Raw genomic sequence first — 19,654 nt, forward strand, 5'->3', positions numbered from 1 at the left:
CAAGTTACCCAAGGCCAGGGTAAGAAACAAACTTCCATGCGAGGAAACTTCTACCACCATAAAAAGTTTTGTTGGTGGCAGGCTGTGTTCTTTTTGCCAAGAATGGATCCTGTTGTGCCAACATAGTTCAATTTTTGACTTGTCTGTCCACATAACTGATTTCTAGAACTCTTCAGGCTTGTCCCAGTGGTCTCTGGCAACCCAGAGTGAGGTAAGTAGCTCTTTTCTTTCTTAACAGAAAAGATGTCTTCCTGACGACCCTTCTGTTGATGGCATTTCTCTTCAGGGTACTTTCTTATTGTTGTGGCACTACTCCTGAGGCAGCTAAGGAGGCTAGGCAATGTTTTTTTGCTATGCTAAGAATAACGTTTACAGTACCTCTTTTACTCTCCTTGTGGCCCGGTGTTGTTATTCTTTGTACACTCTCAGTGTCTACTATATATGGAGTTTAATGGCATTGTAACCTTGCCTACCTCTTAGTACTTTTTTCTCAGTTCTGCTGGTGTTTTCTTAGTTTCAGGCATGTTAATTGACCTGATTTCATCCAATTATTATGTCTGCTCCTCTTTACCCAACATTTAAAAATTTAAATTTCACTGCTTGGCTCAGTTAATTGGCTAACACTGTTACTGAACGTCCTCATCCTGCTTTGCCTTGATGTAAGTCAACACCACTTATTTTTGCACCTGCACAGTTTCTTCATAGGTTGTCTATTACTTTGCTGCAGGGACATCTTTCAAAACACTCAAACTGGCGAATACTTTTTCAGATAATTGTTTTTTTAACTATATAGAAACACAAACCCCCACAAATCGTCCACCGCCATGGTCCGTTTTCCCTGCTGATATTCATAATTCTTTTTAGTAATAAGACTACTGACATGTTATCCTACTCTCCAAAATAATTCATCCCCAATTTCAGTGGATGAATGCTAATTGTCTCAAGTATAATACTGATAAAAACTGAAGTTACTAGTTTCTTCCAAATCTGACTTCCAAGATATCAAATGTTTGCATTAAATATTCATAGTTTGACTGTTAAACCTTCAAAAACTGTTCATAACACTTAGACCTCAGGGCCTCATATAAGCTCACTTACTAAAACCGCATTTCCTACAAACTGCATTGACGTTGCTCGTCTTCACCCTTGGATCATGCTTTTCTATTTCATATTTACTGGTCTCCCACCCAAAAACACTCAGAATATGGTCAATTTTCAAAACCTCAGCTGCAAGAGTTCTTACACTCAATAAGAGTACTGAGCATTATCCCTTCTCTTGTTCTTGATCAGTTCCATTGGCAGCTAATTTCTTTGAAGGCAGCAAGTAGATGTTTGGCTTTTACATGTAAAGTTGTGTATGGTCTGGCCCCCACTTACCTACTTGGGCCCCTGAAGTGGTCCATCAAATCAGTCTCTTAAGGTGAGGTGGCAGGTCATCAGTGCCATAGCCTCAAATGCATATGAAATTTCTTGTCCCCATCTTCCTCCAAAACTGAACACCTCTGTTCTTCCAGTGGTTTTTGTCTTCTTAGATTGCTTTTCATTTATATATTCTGAATAGTTGTTTATGTGCTTATTGTTGTGTTTAATAATGTATAAAACTTAAATTAACGGATCTTATTTAGAAAGGACAAGTTTAGATTAAGTATTAATTTTGTGGAAAAGCAAAAAAATAAGGTGAAGGGTTCACAAAACTTTCAAGCAATCAACTTTGTGTTAGGAATATACTGCAGGCTTTTGTTACTCAACTCTTCAAGTATAGTTTAAGCTCCAATTATTGTGGTGGAATACTTTAGATTATGCTAGGTCTAGTCACCCAAAGCTCCAATATAAATGTCAGTTGCCTGTATTGTTCTGTATTAAGTACATACATCATATACAGCATTATTTAGTCAAGTGTCACAGTGAAACGCCTCATAAGTTATCAATAAATAATTCATTAGGCCCAGTCTCTATGTAAACCTACACTGGACTATGTGGGTTGAGAAGCTGGATGAATAAAGTAGTAATAGCATGAATGTTCTAATAAAGGCTAAATACTGCAATGGAAAAAAATGTTTACAGATAAGTGAAATATTAATAGGTATAAGTGATTTTATATAGAATTCTAATAAAGGACTTTTTTTTACAAGGACATAAACAAAAAAAAAACAACAACAAACAAAAAGGTTTTCTTTGGTAGTAATGGTCGATGAAGTTCCTGCTGTTAATGAGTATTGTGTTCGTAATGTTTTAAAAATGGGGACCCCTCAATACTGCAAGAATTTTAAACTGCAGTGCTAAACTGTGCAACTCTGGTTGTGAACCGATATACCGAAGTAATACAGCTTCTGAATAGATCTACAGCACCCTCCATAATGTCTGGGGCAAATACACATTTTTCCTTGATTTACCCCTCTGCTCCACAGTTTAAAATTACAAATTAAACCATTCAGACGAGATTAAAATACACACTGCAGACTTTCATTTGAGGGGATTTGCATACGTTTCAGTAACACCATGTAGAAATTACAACACTTTTTCTACACGAGCCTCCCCCAGTTCAAGTAAATCAAGTTAAAAATATGTCCGTCTCAAACATTATGGAGGGCCTCTTAGAATTAATATTAAAGCGATTTCAAAAAGATATAAAAAGCTACCTCTTGCAAATTATGAAAATGGTACGAATTGTTTTATTATTTTGGTGTGATATTCTCCCTCTGCTGATTTGTACTCGACAGTCTGAACTGCGCTCCTGGCCAAAAAATTGAGAGTGGGACAAAATAAAATCAATTCATTACAGGACAGAGAAGTAGAAAATTGCACTTAAGATGGCAATTATTGCCTGTCTTGCAAACTCAATGGGTAATGTTTCATTTTAAACTAACTAGTAAATCACAAATTACCTATTACTTATTTAGTTGTGGTTTTTCATACATCCATATATTCTAGTAAGGATTAAACTCAATTTTTGTCAACACTGATTTCAATACTGAAGCTGGAAAGCCATGTAGAAACACACCACAAAAATCACTTAAATATTCCAAAATTGTTTAGCTTTATTTATGAAGCATTTACAATGATACAACCAATTGGAATGGCCTTAATTCAACAATTAGTGCATAGAAAGTTATTTTATGCAAAAGGATCTCTTATCGTATCTGACCCTTAAAGAAGTGCCAACTTGTTCTTTTTTTGCAATCTACTTTCCTTCTTGGACGGTGAATTAATGTTAAAGCTCTGCTAAAAAGAGTCCGTGCCCCAGTCAAGTAAGGCACTATATAGTTAAGAGTTAATCTTTACCAAAAAAAAACCCTCAATTGAAACAAAGCCATGGTTTAACCTGCCTACAAATTTGTCACAGGACTTTCAAATATTATCTGTCAAATACTTTTTTATGATGCTATTTGTGAAATTTTTTGCTGGGATCCTTGGCGTAGTCGGTTAGTAAAGGACAAGGTGTGAAGTGATTTCCATACACATTCTCATACTTTTTCATTTTCTCAACAAGTTTATCTGCTCCATAGGAGTCTGCAAATCTGAACGGTCCTATTAAAACAAAAAATGACAAATTAAGTGCATTTAGAGTCCCATTAATTGTTAACCAAAACAGACCATTTAAAATGCCATACAGGTTTCATATCAAGTGAAAACATATATTCACATACCTCCCAGGCATGGAGGAAAACCTAAACCAAAAACTGCTCCAATATCTCCTTCCACCGGGTTGCTAAGAATACCTTCTTGCAGGCACAGGACTGCTTCATTCACAAACCGTGAGATAAGGCGGTACTGGATATCTGAATCAGTGGACCTATAGGACAAGACAACAACAATGAAAACATGAAGAAAGTCTGATGTCAATATTACCTTTAAATGGAAAGTTGTCCAAAAACAACTTATACTTGCTGCTCCTGAAACACGCATCAATAAGAAAATACAAATTTCACAAAGACAGTAGTAAATATTTTAAAAATGACTGGCCCAATAACCTGTCATGACTGTTTTTAAACATGTTTTGCTCGTTTAAAATGGCTATTATTCCAACACAGACACTGGTTACAGTACATTTGTCTGAATAGACAAGACTGTTCAGAAGCAGTTATAAAACAGATATTTTTCCTGAATAAATGCATAACTTACCTTGAATCGCTGCAGTTAAACCTTTCTATTTCTAAAATAAACTCTGCTATTATTCCTGTTTTCAATCTAAAGCAAAATTATCTGCTATCTTTATATATAATATGCTACCGTGGCTGTTCGTTTGTCTGTCCAGGATTTTAAATCACCTATAGCTTGCAAACCATTTGACCTATTGACCTGAAATTTGGTACACATATACTACCTGACGTCTACTATCCGCTTTCAGGGTGATGATTGACCTCCAATGTTATTCCTCTTTTTCTTTTATTGTAGAATCAACTCTCCGCAGCAGCGAGCAGGGCGGTTGTGCTGTGCGTGTGTGCAGGCACTGTTCTCAACTCTACCACATTCGCCATCACTTCCCCTACCACTTCATAATTTAAATTATTCTTGAGGCAGATTGAAGACCAGCTTAAGTGAAAAATTAAAGAAAATGTACTAAGTAATTGCAAGACAAACACTGACTTAAATCAGTATTAACGCGAAAAGATGCCGAAGAAAGAAGAGAAGAAACGGGTCACTAGGGTGGAGAAAAGAAGAGCTGCTCAAGAAGCAGCAAGCGCATCAACCTCCGAGTATACGAATGGTAAATGTGCAGAGAAAGATGATGAAAACTAGGAATTCTCAAGTCAAGTGTATTCACTGCACGTTACTGCACAATGTGCCGTTGCTGGTCAGACATAATCTAATACCATTTTTTATCTTGCAAAGACCTACTTTATTTTCCCCAACTGCAGTTTGTTAATTCAAAGTTATTCTCTTTACATAAACAGACAACGCTCAAAGATGCTTAAGTAGACTTCTATCCACATATTTTTTGTTGTCCATACACAGGGGATGTGTTCACTTTGTAAAAAAGAAGATAAATAAAAATGTACAAAAATATTACATTTGAAACATGATACAGGAAATATATTCTAGAATGTGCCTTTGTTGAGTAAATTGCGAAGAATCTTGATTCAAATGATCTATGCATGATTTATGAATGACAACAGCACTCATAAAAGTGAGACAAACAAGGGAAGACCCAGGATTTTGTTCAAAGTTTAGATAATAAATGTAGAATGTAGGCTACACCAAAACTCCTAAAATAATTTTAAGATTCACCCTGTGTAATCCCACAAATGATAGAAAGGACTGTAAAGGTTTACCATAAATTGAAAAATCAAAAGCAATGTAACGGTGAAAACAATATTTAGATAAAAAGTACATTTTTGACACAACACACACTTTATGTTTGGTATAAATTCCTCTATACTCTACATTTTCACTAACTTTATATAAGCTATAAAATCTTAATGAAGGAAAAAAAAAATTACTACTTCACCTGTGTGTAATTCATTATGAAAAGTAAATTATAACTGTCCATTATCATTGTGCTTAAGATTTTGGTATACCGATCAAATATGGTATGCATTCATATATATTGTAAACACATAAGAATGGAATAATGTATATCATATCAAACTGTCAACATTTTTATACAAAAAAAATGAAAATAAAAAAATGAATACATTGCCAAAAAAATCTAACGTCAGTCATAAGCTGATTAGTTATACCCCTAGAACTAGAGACCTTCCATATGCACAAAACAACTTACACTTCAGAATTTACAGGAAGTTTGAATTTTTCTACAATTTCTTCAAGTCCAGGGTTCACATTTTTGCTTTTCACTCCTTCCTGATAAATATAACACCCTTTTCCAGACTTGCGGCCTGCAGTAGTTAACATAGTTAAGACACATATTTAATATTGCTATAAAAGAAAGTTAAAATTACATCTTGGCTAAACATGAACATTAGTCATTATGTATAGAGGGACTGGGTCAATGTGGAACTGCAAAAATACATAGCTGATGATTATTATGTACTGCCATGTTAATGGTCTTAGTGAAAAGACCCCCCCCCCCCCCCCCCAACATTACCCATGAATCCTTTTGCAACCATTGTTTTCAGAACTTCAACATTGCCACCACCAAATCTCGAGCCAAAAGCTTTTCCTAAATCCTCTGCAACATGAGCAGCAACATCAATGCCCACTTCATCAGCTAGAGTAGCAGCACCAACTGGGAATCCAAAGCCAGTTGAAAGAGCATCCAGTTTCTTAGGGTCGACACCTTCCTACAGAAAGACAAATATGTTTCTTTAGGAATAAGGGAGCTAAATAATAAGGGGACAGTGGTGGTGGCTCTGAGGCTAGGGATCTGCACTGGCAATCAGAAAGTTGCTGGTTCGAATCCCGTAAATGCCAAGAGACTCTGCTCTGTTGGGCCCTTGAGCAAAGCTCTTAACCTGCAATTGCTGAGCGCTTTGAGTAGTGAGAAAAGCGCTATATAAATGCAAAGAATTATTATTATTATTATTATTATTAAGTCTAAAATTACACCAATGTCAAAAGAATGAAACCATTAGTTGGCAGAGTCAAATATATTCGTATCTTTGCTCAAAATGAACTTAACAGATCATACACATTTCACACCAATATGTTATTCCAACTATCTTCATGATATACAAGTCAAAAAGTGCAATAAAAAAAAGAAAAAAAGTTGCATATATATGAAATTGATTTGAAAGTGATTCCTAACATCAACAATAAAAACAAAGATACAGAAAAAAGTAAACCCTATTTCACACATTTATAAATGACATCTATAATTTAATATTCTTAACATTAGAAACTATCATTCATTCTAAGAGAAGCCATGAGCAACCAATTACTATTTAAAAAATAACTAAATAATAAAAAAATCTGGTTAACCTTGAAAATTTGATTGAGGCAGCAAATCTAAGAGTTGTTAAGCAGCAACAGGATATCAGGGTGCCAGGATTTTATCAAAATGAAAATGGCACAATACAGGTCAAGACAACAAAATATTCTTGTAGCATGGAAGATAAAACTATTCTCAAGTTTAAAAATTCAGAATTTAAACTTGAATCTGCATTGTTTTGTCCCATGCAAAAAAATATTTTCTTTACCATCTTTGAATTTTTCAGTTTCAGAGGTTATATGGAAAGAATTAAATATATGTTCTGGATCATAATGTAGTACTACACATATGGTATTTTAGAAGTTAGCATTAATAATTTCTTCTTTTTAAACCTATGAATAATTTAAGATCTTATTGAGTTGTAAGTAAAGGAAACTTCAATAAGCAATGAGTTTAACAATAACATTCTCAAACCCACTTATCCAATTCACTTTTGCAGTAGGATGAGCGCATAGTCTGGCAGCACTTGGCTCAAGGCAGGAGAACAATTTATACAAACAAACACACACACACATTACTCAGTTTTTTTATTTTTGATAAATTTGCAAAAACCTCAAGTAAACTTTTTTCACGTTGTCATTATGGGGTGTTGTGTGTAGAATGAGGAAAAAAATTAATTTAATCCATTTTGGAATAAGGCTGCAACTTAACAAAATGTGGAAAAAGTGATGCGCTGTGAATACTTTCCGGATGTACTGTACCACTGTTATCTTTTTTATTGATAGTAAATTATTATGCAGGCTGAGGGGGGTTCCCAATCTTTTTCATATGACTGTAGATTATATTCTAGCGATCATTAATAGTAGAGGGAAATCACCAATGTTAATGTCTATAATTTTTTTCGTTTTATTTGTAAATAGAATGGACAAGTATTTGTACTCATAAGAAATAATTTGAAAAACTGACACCTACCTGCAGGATCCTTACTGCTTCAGCCAACATGGGAGCCAAACACCTTGTTGTGTAAAAACCAGGACCATCCTAAACAAATAATTATAATTTTTACTCACGTATAATCAAACTGATGAAAGTGTTTCATTTTTCAGACACATTAACGCACGGTAAAATACTTGCAATTTATGACAGCTGTAAAACTGCAAGCAGCACAATTTGAATTGTAGAAGATTTTTCTGTCACTTGTAAGAAATTTATTAAAGTGTCTCTTTACAAAACCTGAATGCAATCTAAGAATATAACTTCATGACTAATAGTGCCCTAAATGTAGCCATTATTCAGATGGCAATAGATATAATCACATTATGATAGGGGAAAAACTGAAAGCAGTAGGTATTATTGGACATTTTATGAAACATCAAAAAAAGCATTTAACATACAGGGGTGTTTCTGACAGACAGCTACTGGTTACTTTTATTAGCAACAGGCTGAATGGAACCTTACTTTTTAAACATAGTCCTATTTTCCTTAGTAGTACCTTATATGGCAGCAAGTTACAGAAATACTATATTTAATTTATTTTTGTTTAGAATTTCATGTTGATGCACCTTGTTGGTGCTGTGGTCAGTAAATGGCACCATGCAAAATAACAGACTGATTAACCAATCACATGTTTCAGTGATCCAGTGGCAGAGCAGCCATACAAAATTAACTGTTTTCTCCTCATACAAACATAGCAACAAGCCTATAAGTGCGGAGTACTTACCCAATTTTGATAAAGCATACGGTGCAAGCCTCTTTTGTGCTATGGCTTCCAGTGTTTCAGGTAACTACAATACTATTTATTAACCAAAGGGATGTTAAACAAGCAGACCACTTCGATCTGCTCTTATTTTATTAAGCTTATGCAGCCTTTTATAAAAGAGGAGTCTGAGTAAACACATACTTCTTCTGATGGCTAAGTGTGTTCCATGTATTTGAAGAATACTGAAAACCTGTAAAGGAGGCTGATTCTCCTGACTCCGAATTACTATAGGAGTGAAGCAGATGACATGCAGAAAGACAGAGGTGAACATGGGGACTATAGTAATAGTTCAATAGATAATTAATTTTCATTTGATTATGGATATGATCTCAGCAGATCAAGTAAATATCCAGCTTCCTGCTTTAACAGTTGCACACGCTTAATTTTTTTTTTTTTTTTTTTTTTTAAGATCTAGAACTATTTATTGTAATAATATTTTACCTTTTATGTATTTAATTTTAATGTACTGCAGAACGTTAACAAGTACTTCGATTTCTTCACTCAAATATATGGTATACAGTAATCCCTCCTCCATCGCGGGGGTTGCGTTCCAGAGCCACCCGCGAAATAAGAAAATCCGCGAAGTAGAAACCATATGTTTATATGGTTATTTTTATATTGTCATGCTTGGGTCACAGATTTGCGCAGAAACACAGGAGGTTGTAGAGAGATAGGAACGTTATTCAAACATTGCAAACAAACATTTGTCTCTTTTTCAAAAGTTTAAACTGTGCTCCATGACAAGACAGAGATGACAGTTCAGTCTCACAATTAAAAGAATGCAAACATATCTTCCTCTTCAAAGGAGCAAATAAATCAATAGGGCTGTTTGCTTTTAAGTATGCGAAGCACCGCGGCACAAAGCTGTTGAAGGCGGCAGCTCACACCCCCTCCGTCAGGAGCAGAGAGAGACAGATAAAAAAATCAATACGTGCCCTTTGAGCTTTTAAGTATGCGAAGCACCGTGCAGCATACTTAAAAGCTGCACACAGAAGGTAGCAACGTGAAGATAATCTTTCAACATTTTTAGACGAGCATCCGTATCGTCTAGGTGTGCGAACAGCCCCCCTGCTCACACCCCCTACATCAGGATCACAGATAGTCAGCGCAAGAGAGAGAGAAAGAAAAGTAAGCTGGGTAGCTACTCAGCCATCTGCCAATAGCGTCCCTTGTATGAAATCAACTGGGCAAACCAACTGAGGAAGCATGTACCAGAAATTAAAAGACCCATTGTCCTCAGAAACCCGCGAAGCAGCGAAAAATCCGCGATATATATTTAAATATGCTTACATATAAAATCCGCGATGGAGTGAAGCCGCGAAGGGCGAAGCGCGATATAGCGAGGGATTACTGTATAGCAAATGTTATCATTGTGACTGTTTCTATATCAAAAGCTCTGTCCTTGTTTACAATGTCTTTCCTTTCACTTTAGTTTTCACTATAGTATAGTAAGGAAAGGACCTAATATGAAACATACAGTTATCATAATAGTACATCAAACAAACAGCCAAATAGGAAACATGTAGTTTGCAAGCAGTGTCATATGAAACTTACCCCCATAAACTTCAAACTAGGACTCTCTTTTCAACATCAGCTGTAAGGAGCACTCGAAAGCTAATTTGACACTGAATTCAGAATTCACAAACTATTGTAATCAAACAGAAAATGGAGAATCAAGGAACCTCAGCTGAATCCATTGTCACATTCGGCTGTAAAGATCACAAGGTTATTTGCCTCAGTGATGATCCTCCACCTAAACTGTTGCTAATGTTGTTAAAATTATGAAAAGCACCACAGGGTGCTTTGCTACACAATTAATTAGCATGTTACATTTTTATGTATTTGATAATTTAATATTGATTAACACGTTTTTTGCTAACACATAAAAGCTGAATAAGCTATTGAGAAAACACAAAGTTAAATCAACATGTGTCTCATGACAACATAAATACTTGTATCTTCTCTAAGAATTTTAAAAAGACTGTATATTCAAATAATAATTCAAATATTTTAATGTCAATTACTGGTTTTCAGCCCTAGTACTAAAATAAGGGTTCCTCTCAGAAGCACTTGCTAAGTAAGGTCAGGTTAATTACCAATTAATATAATTAATACTATAACTGGATAAATTGCTGAGGTACTTGAAATAAAAATAATTGACATAAATTCCAATTGTTATGTGTCTGTCATTCCAACAGTTGATGGATTACAAACATTTGTAGTAATAGCATGCATTGCATTTGTCATTCCATCCAATGGAACATCACACATTTGCAGTAATGCATTTCAATACTACAAATGCTTGTGATGCACCACCTGTTGGAATGACAAATTCAATGCATTTTATAACTACAGGCACTACGAAATACATTCTAATAGATGGTGCACTACAAGCATTAATGGCAAGGTCTATGTTGATTACTTAGAGTTCAATCAGTCTTAGATGGGTAGCACAGTTAATATCAGGGTAACATTGGTGTGTGTGCACTGTTACCAGTGATATGTCATTTTACCCTCATTTATACCAATAAAGTTTTTTTGTGCCTTACTCCTGAGAAATAACAGATCAGTATTAAAAGGGTTGAGAAAGCCTCATAGATATGCAAATTCAGCTGTTGGTAAATGTTAAATAATTTACTCTGATAATCCAGAAAACTGCAGTATATTGTTTTAAAGATTACATATTGTGCTGCTGTGGCTCTGTTTAAGTAAGCTGATTAAGTTAATGATGCATGAACTGCTAGAAGACTGGCATGAATACATTTCTAAAAATATATGCAAATGGACATACAGTAATCCCTCCTCGATCACGGGCGTTGTGTTCCAGAACCCCCCGCGAAAGGTTAAAATCCGCGAAGTAGAAACCATATGTTTATATGGTTATTTTTATATTGTCATGCTTGGGTCACAGATTTGCACAGAAACACAGGAAGTTGTAGAGAGACAGGAACTTTATTCAAACACTGCAAACAAACATTTGTCTCTTTTTCAAAAGTTTAAACTGTGCTCCATGACAAGACAGAGATGACAGTTCCGTCTCACAATTAAAAGAATGCAAACATATCTTTCTCTTCAAAGGAGTGCGCATCAGGAGCAGAGAATGTCAGAGAGAGAGAGAGAGAGAGAGAGAGAGAGAGAGAGAGAGAGAAAAGCAAACAAATCAATAGGGCTGTTTGGCTTTTAAGTATGCGAAGCACCGCGGCACAAAGCAGTTGCAATGAAGGCAGCAGCTCACACCCCCTCCGTTAGGAGCAGAGAATGTCAGAGAGAGAGAGAGAGAGAGAGAGACAGATAAAAACAAACAATCAAAAATCAATACGTGCCCTTCGAGCTTTTAAGTATGAGAAGCACCGTGCAGCATGTCTCTTCACGAAGCAGCTGCACAGAAGGGAGCAACGTGAAGGTAATCTTTCAGCATTTTTAGATGAGCGTCCGTATCGTCTAGGTGTGCGAACAGCCCCCCTGCTCACACCCCCTCCGTCAGGAGCAGAGAATGTCAGAGCAAGAGAGAGAGAGAGAAAAGTAAGTTGGGTAGCTTCTCAGCCATCTGCCAATATCGTCCCTTGTATGAAATCAACTGGGCAAACCAACTATGGAAGCATGTACCAGAAATTAAAAAACCCATTGTCCGCAGAAATCCGCGAACCAGCAAAAAATCCGCGATATATATTTAAACATGCTTACATATAAAATCTGCGATAGAGTGAAGCCGCGAAAGTCGAAGCCCAATATAGCGAGGGATTACTGCAGTCTGAACAAGAAAGGTTAACATTTCCTAAAACTTTTTTTTTGTTTGTTTAACATTATTTTGCAACTGATACACACTTGCATTGTATTAATGTTGTGTGTTAAACACAAAACACCACTTTTTAATAATGAGGAAAGCATTCACATCTCCATGTTCATAGTCATAACATATTGGCAAAGCTTGGGGAAAGCTGCATTATGCTGTCACTTTGGCGGGGTATACACAAGCAAGAAAAGTTTCCTTTAAACAAATAATAATTTTGATCATTTTCAAAGTGGTCTTTTTCCAAAAAACAATAACTAAATGAAAAGCACTTCCTGTAACAAATAAGAATTTTAGTAGATATTGATATCAATGTTTATATTTGCATGTGCTGATTGCTGCGAGTTGGGGAGCAATTACAATCACATAAATAACATTAAAATCGTTGGGCGGCAGTTACAATCACATTAATAAAATTTAAAATGTGTAATGGGGAATCAAGTATGAATGGTCTCTGCATTACAGACACCTTCTCAATTTAGACCACATATGCTTTGGAAGTGTATAATATTGGAATGCATTATTTTCCAGGAGATCAAACACAAGAAAATGGCAAACAGTAGCTGTACACTTTGCTCAGCTGCAAACAATCCACCCATACATCATTTCTATGGCCACGAGATAAAACGTTAAGCTAACTTTGACTTAAACATATGGAAAGAACAATTTATTGTACCATAATTGATATAATTAGTCCACACCTTCTTTTGTATACCAAAGCAGCAGTGCAAATCAGTTGTCATAAAGCAGTTCTATATTCTCTTTCCTTACCCCCACAACAATGATAACTTTTCCTTGTTTAAGGCCAACAGAGACAGCAGAAGCTGTTGTGTCCTTTGAGGTTTTATCAGTAGTAATGATCTCTAGAAGTTGCATCTTATCCACAGGAGAAAAATAGTGCATACCAATTACCTGGATGAAAACAGACAATTTAACAGTTTTTGCTTAATTATACATATTATTTTAGATTGTAATATTACATAAACTCAACACTGCTAATCATACATTCAGGACAGAAACTTACTTTATCAGGCCTTTTACTGACAGAAGCAATGTCCTTAATGGGTAGGGCAGATGTGTTTGTGGCAAAAATACAATGGGGAGGAACCACCTATAAATGCAAAAAGAAAAGCAAGAGTAAAGATCAGTATGGAACAGAAAGAAAGTACTAATCAATTAAAAAGAATATTAAAAATAAACATGGTTGTGCCTAGGGTTGTCACAATACCAGTATTGCCAACAGTAAGCAGTGATATTCCATTAACGCACAATCCGTGATGCCAAGATGACAGTGACAAACGTCATGGCTCAGTGGCCTGGGTCAACCCTAGATTCAGTTATTTTGAGCAAAGTAGCTTTGACAGACATGATGATATTGTATGTGGTGGCTGGCTAAGTTAACTGGCAGAAACCGCAGTTTTTCATATGCCTGTAGTATTATTCACTGTAGAAACAATCATGTCATTACATGTACAAATGCCTTATGCCTTTCCCACACCCCTAAAATGCAGAGGAGAGGCACCATAATACAGTGCATTATCTTTCATTCTTAGTTGAGGAGCACAGACAGATACTTGAATGCACATGGCAGTGTCTTGAAGCATCAGAAGCTGTTCTGGCAGCCAATAAAGGTCTGCAGCATTATAACTGCATATGTACAAGGATGATTGGCATGCTTCATATACGGCTGTTTCAGGGTGGCGTTCAAGGCGTGTTCACATATGCATATTTACAAGGCGATTGTGATTTCTGAAGGATTAACTGTGCAGACCTGTGTGTATTCCAGGTTTTATAAAATTTGATAAATAAGGCCCAATGTTTGGTGGTTTTGGATAACTTGCTGCATCTTTGCTATTTGTAAAACTGGACTTAAGAAAGAGGAAAGAACCCAGCTGTGTTTTAAAGCTCGATATAAAAACATTTTAATAAATAACAGCATCAATTTATAATACTTAAGAGAAAGCTACCAAATAAGTTTTGTGGGGTCAATGAACTCCTTACTTTTTAAATTTTGTAAAATTAAATTCACTGCCATATAATAAGACAAATAATAGGGTAAAACAAAAAGTTCAAGAAAGAAGTCACCATCCCAGTCACCAATTTCACAGAAACATCATTCATTTTAATAAAATCTAATTATAAACTCACTGCTTCAACTTCTTGGAGAACTTTGTGCTTAATTTTGAGGTCTTCAAAGACTGCCTCGATAACCATGTCAGCCTTATTGAACCCACTATAGTCTAGCTGGGCTGTAAGTTTGGAAAGAATGCTATCCCTTGCAAAAGATGTAAGAGTTTTCTTCTTTGTTTTATCATTTAACCTGTATTTAAAAAAAAAAAAAAAAAAAAGGATAGACTGAAAAAAATGTGTTTTTAACAAGCTAAAACTATACTTGAATGCATTTTATAACAAGGTTCTTAAGGCCACATTTGACTTTTCAGTCACATTTAATTTCAAAACTGCAAACAATATTAAACAAAGAAACAACATGCATTTCTTTGACTTTTCAGCACAATCTTAAGCATTGCATTCTATAATATACATTATTTTCATGTTTAATAAAGAAAAAAAATGTACAATCTAAATGATTTATTTCAAATACTACTGTACTTGAAAATGAAATCAATGTCCTGTAGAATGCCTACATTTGAACATAGTAATTCAAAAAATGTAATTGTAAACTACTTCCCAAATGTTTCTTAAAAGTGCCATTTGTCATTCTGAAATATATCTAGACTGAAAAATAAAAGGTTTATTAGAAATGTTTTTCGGTGTTAATGCTGAATTTAACAATTTTATTAACTTAATATACTGTCAAACGTGATTGCTATAGTATTCTAAAAAGTTTGTTTTTTATTTGTTGAAAGGTGTTTCGTTTAAGGTGTCTTTACTTTGAATTTTTAAACTCTGTATGATTACAGGAGGCACACATCAGTGTGCAAAAACACACTGAGCAATAAAGTATAGAATCACATACACATTTTGCTAAATTATTAATGTTTATTGTTTTTTTAAAAGTCTTTTCAGTTTTTTTTTTTTTTGCACTTGTCAACACTTAACTGTTAGGTGTACCTAAATGAAAAATTGAACTGTTTGAACAGAAATATTAAAAATACAAACTAGTCCATCCAATACCTTAACTGCAGCCCTAAATGTTTAACTCTGACTTTATATAATTAGAATTAGTGCTGACTAACCATTCTTTAGTATAAGACTACTAGAACTGGAAACCCTTGTAGTATATTCGCATAAAATCTTTGCACCGACACAAATTTATGAGTAAATCGAAGGTGGAGGTTTGACTTGGCCAATAAGACATTCAATTTAATGTTTCTGATCCAGTGTAGCTATGACGATATACTTTTGGAACCATCATGCTTTTTACAGCTAAAAGTTTTAGCTGTACTTTAGAGATGACATGATGACACTAGGTTGTGTTCATAAAGACTTTCCAGCTATTTTGTTCAGTCATCTGGTCTCCAACCCTGACAAATGTCCTAATCTCTCCTGATGGCAAACAGCTCTATGACAAGATGCTAAATGCAGTATCAACCCTCTGGAGCCTCTATTACACCTCAGCTAAACAAGAACTGATAGTACAGAAGATGCTAATCTGTATCCAAACAAGTTATCCCTGTAGTGTTTAATTCAGTAAACAATTTTCTTTCCCAAAGATGTAATGCATTTAAATTCTAATCAAAAGCCCAAAGAAGTAATAAATAAAAATATTGGAGGTGTAATACATATACAGTATTGTTTATATTACTTCATTCACTGAAAATGATGTGAATAAACTGATGACATAAATGGTAAAATATAACCATTATATTATAAACAAGTTAGAGGTCGTTTACTATAGCTCCCAATGTTTGAACTACAATCCTAAAATAGAAGGCAAGTAAAGTTTTCCAAGTTTCAGTTTACAAGACTCCAGTTAAATAAATTTGCAGGTTTATAATAGTACTACTCTTAGAAGTGAATGCATGTTTTGTTGCCTATCTCATTTAAAGTACTTTATTTATACATAGCAAGGGAATTGAAAAGAAACATATACCCTTTAAATATCTGCTGTTGTCCTCTTTCAAGACCACCCAGAGTAGTATCCTTAAGAATGGTATGTAGTCCTTTATCCAAAGAAACTTGTGCAATACCTGCTCCCATCAAACCGGCCCCCAAAACGGTTAGTGTCCTATGGTAGGGGAACAAAAAATAAAATGGAATAGATAAGCATTCAAATTTTCTGATCAAAAATATAAACATTGCACTGCAAAGAGGTTAAAATACAATAGATGTAACACTATTCCCCAGTATTTTGGTTTAACAATCTGGCCCTTAAATAAAATGTTCACATGTAAAGACAAAATTGACTATCCATGAACTCCTCATGAAAAAGGCAGATACAGTACTGAGACAAAAATAAAAATCACGTAAATGTAAGAAAATAAGATAATGTAGCTTTGCTGTCATCCTGTGGCCAAAAGGCTCACAACAAGTAGAATTAACTTGCATACTGCGTGAAATTTCAGCCACCCTAACATAACTGAGGGGGGAAAAAATAAATAATACACAAAACTTTGGAACTATCTTAGCAGTGAGACAACTGACATAATTATAAAAATACACGTAGTAATTCATTTATTATGTATACATTCTCAAAAACAAAAACTGTCTGCTCTACCAATCAGTGAATACTATTACTACACAGTATATACTATTGTATACAGCACACACACCCATACATATTTTATATACACCACACGCACAGCATACAGATACGGACAACATTTTTAGTTGTTATGAGACCACTTATCAGAAAGGACAAAACATAATACATTGCAACCTGCTCTGACATATCCTGAATTTCACAGTAACTGAGCTCAACATAAACAGCATGAATCCATGGATCCATTTTGCCTTTTGCCAAAGTTATAGGCTGGAGGTGGTAGTGCAATGTTGTGAGGAGAGTTTTAATGGCACAAACTGAGAATTTTAGTATCAGAGTATCATTTAAATGCCACAGCATTTAATTAAGGATTGCTGATGCTCATGCGTATTATTCTATTATGGCGACAGAAAATCTTTTCTTAAAATGGAAACTTCAAGTAGGATAATGCATAAATCATATCAAGCAAGTGGTGCAAACATGACTTCAGTTTATTCCAGTGGTCTGCTGAGTGCCAAGTTATCTGTCCAAACAAGAACCTTTGGTTGGGGAAATCGAACTTTGTGCAGCCAAAAAGTGTACTGGAATTGCAGGATGCTGTTTAGTATTCTGCAGTTTAGTAAGAGTGAACCAAACCCTCCAAGGCATGAGTCTGTATAGCAGGTAAAATAAACATAAAACTTAAAACAAAAGATTACTAACTGCAGAAACGTCAAAATATTCATGTCTGCTTCTTCAATTGGTTGTTACAGGAAGCAGCAAGATAAAGTCCAGTAGGCATAAATAGTTCCAAGATCTTCTTTATTCCATTCATATTTACAAATGAAGCCAAAGTAATGCGCAAAGGATATTTATCATAAGGTAATAGAATCCCACTTAATTTAGGATATACAGAAATTTCAAGCAGTTTATGAAATTACTGAAAACAAATTACTTAAATGAAAAGAAAGACAGTATAGCTTTGCAGTTATACTGTAGCAAAAACATTCATAAGTTAATTTTGCTCAAAGTTGATATTTCAGTCATCTTAGCCAAACTAAAAACAGTACATTACATAAAGTACATTATTAGCCACTATATGTTGAATCAGCTAATTTGCCTAAATAGATTCATTTTTTTCTTCCTCAACAGCCCTTATGAATTCTGATTGAAATCCTGCATTCTGGATAAGAAAATGCATCTGCAGGCTTCCTCCACTTTACAAATCTATTCTGTTCCTGAAAACCCTTTCTTAAATGGTAATTTAAGTAAATTCACTTTAACACTTAATTACCATTAATTACAAGAAAAGCATTAAGCCTTCCCTTACCCCAAACATTCTCAATTTTTCTTCAGATAAACACTAAAATATAAGAAAATTGTCAGAATTAGTATAATTACTCAAAATAAACCCTAACAAGACATTACCTTTTAATAAATGCTACATAAAAAGCTGTTTATCGACACATTTGAAGGATGGCCTGTCTCTTTGACTTTTCCAACTAAATTGCAATCATTTTTGGAGCCATTATACATAGGGTAATGTGAAAAGACATGTGAGCAACACAAGTTGACTGAACCCTAGCACTTGAAAGGACTAGTAAATCTTGCTTCAACCTGTGAATCCAGCTCTGCCTCATTTGGTATACTGCCATGAAGGAGGTCTCCGAAAGCAGCTATAAGCTCCGACAATGACTAAAACTGATTTGAGTGCCACCAACATCTAGCCCATCACCAAAAAAAGATCCATCTGCACTCCATTCAGCAAGCTGCAGTGAAGCTTACTTGCAGTGCTAGCTAAGACAAATGGGTGTTAGCTAGCAGCTTACGTTTTGAAAATCATTCCAGATTTGCTCTTCACAACCACAGAAATATGGCTTCACTATGGTATGTAAGGAGAGAAAAATATTTTTAAACATCATATATATGCATATTCTGTAAAGTGGCTGTTTGGAATTCGGTGGAAGCCTGTATTAGGAATTCAACTAAAAAACTGGATAACTATACCTTTCATACTTTTTAATATAACAACCGTACAATATATGATTATAGCTTAAAGCTGCTTATTTGAATTACTAACCCCCTTCATCTTGTGATGATTCTTTTCCCACCATTCCTATAATTCTGAAATCAAGAACATGCCTGCAGCAGGGTAATAAATGCAATGTCCAATTCTCCCTTATTAAACTATTACTAAAGTAAGCCAGAAAACACTGTTCAAACATCATACTTTCCCCACCATCAAAATTAGAATTGCCTTAAGAAAAGGTTACTATAGCAATAGAAAAACTTGTCTGTGATGCACTTGCTTTCTTTTTTATGTTTTGTTCACATCAGTTGTATTCTGAAGATACTTGAAAATAGGGAAGTACTCAGCATAACTCAACAAAAAATCTAAATGTTATCATCCTCTTTCTGGAGGTGTTCAATTTGATTTGCCAATTATATACAGTGCATCCAGAAAGTATTCACAGCGCATCACTTGTTCCACATTTTGTTATGTTACAGCCTTATTCCAAAATGGATTAAACTCATTTTTTTCCTCAGAATTCTACACACAACACCCCATAATGACAACATGAAACATGTTTACTTGAGATTTTTGCAAATTTATTAAAGATAAAAAAAATTGAG

General features: G+C 34.9%; 1 protein-coding gene across 1 annotated transcript in view; it reads right to left on the reverse strand.

The window, feature by feature from the left end:
• Positions 1-3,013: 3,013 nt before the first annotated feature.
• Positions 3,014-19,654, reverse strand: part of hadhaa (hydroxyacyl-CoA dehydrogenase trifunctional multienzyme complex subunit alpha a) — a 41,893-nt gene continuing 25,252 nt past the window's right edge. Inside the window, 9 exon segments of the mRNA XM_028797442.2 lie at positions 3,014-3,528; positions 3,648-3,793; positions 5,723-5,837; positions 6,047-6,242; positions 7,802-7,870; positions 13,150-13,290; positions 13,403-13,489; positions 14,527-14,698; positions 16,433-16,567. Of these exon segments, the coding sequence (XP_028653275.2) occupies positions 3,383-3,528; positions 3,648-3,793; positions 5,723-5,837; positions 6,047-6,242; positions 7,802-7,870; positions 13,150-13,290; positions 13,403-13,489; positions 14,527-14,698; positions 16,433-16,567 (1,207 nt within the window). The 3' untranslated portion in view covers positions 3,014-3,382.

The sequence above is a fragment of the Erpetoichthys calabaricus genome, chromosome 3 (assembly GCF_900747795.2).
Source record: "Erpetoichthys calabaricus chromosome 3, fErpCal1.3, whole genome shotgun sequence".
NCBI lineage: Eukaryota > Metazoa > Chordata > Cladistia > Polypteriformes > Polypteridae > Erpetoichthys > Erpetoichthys calabaricus.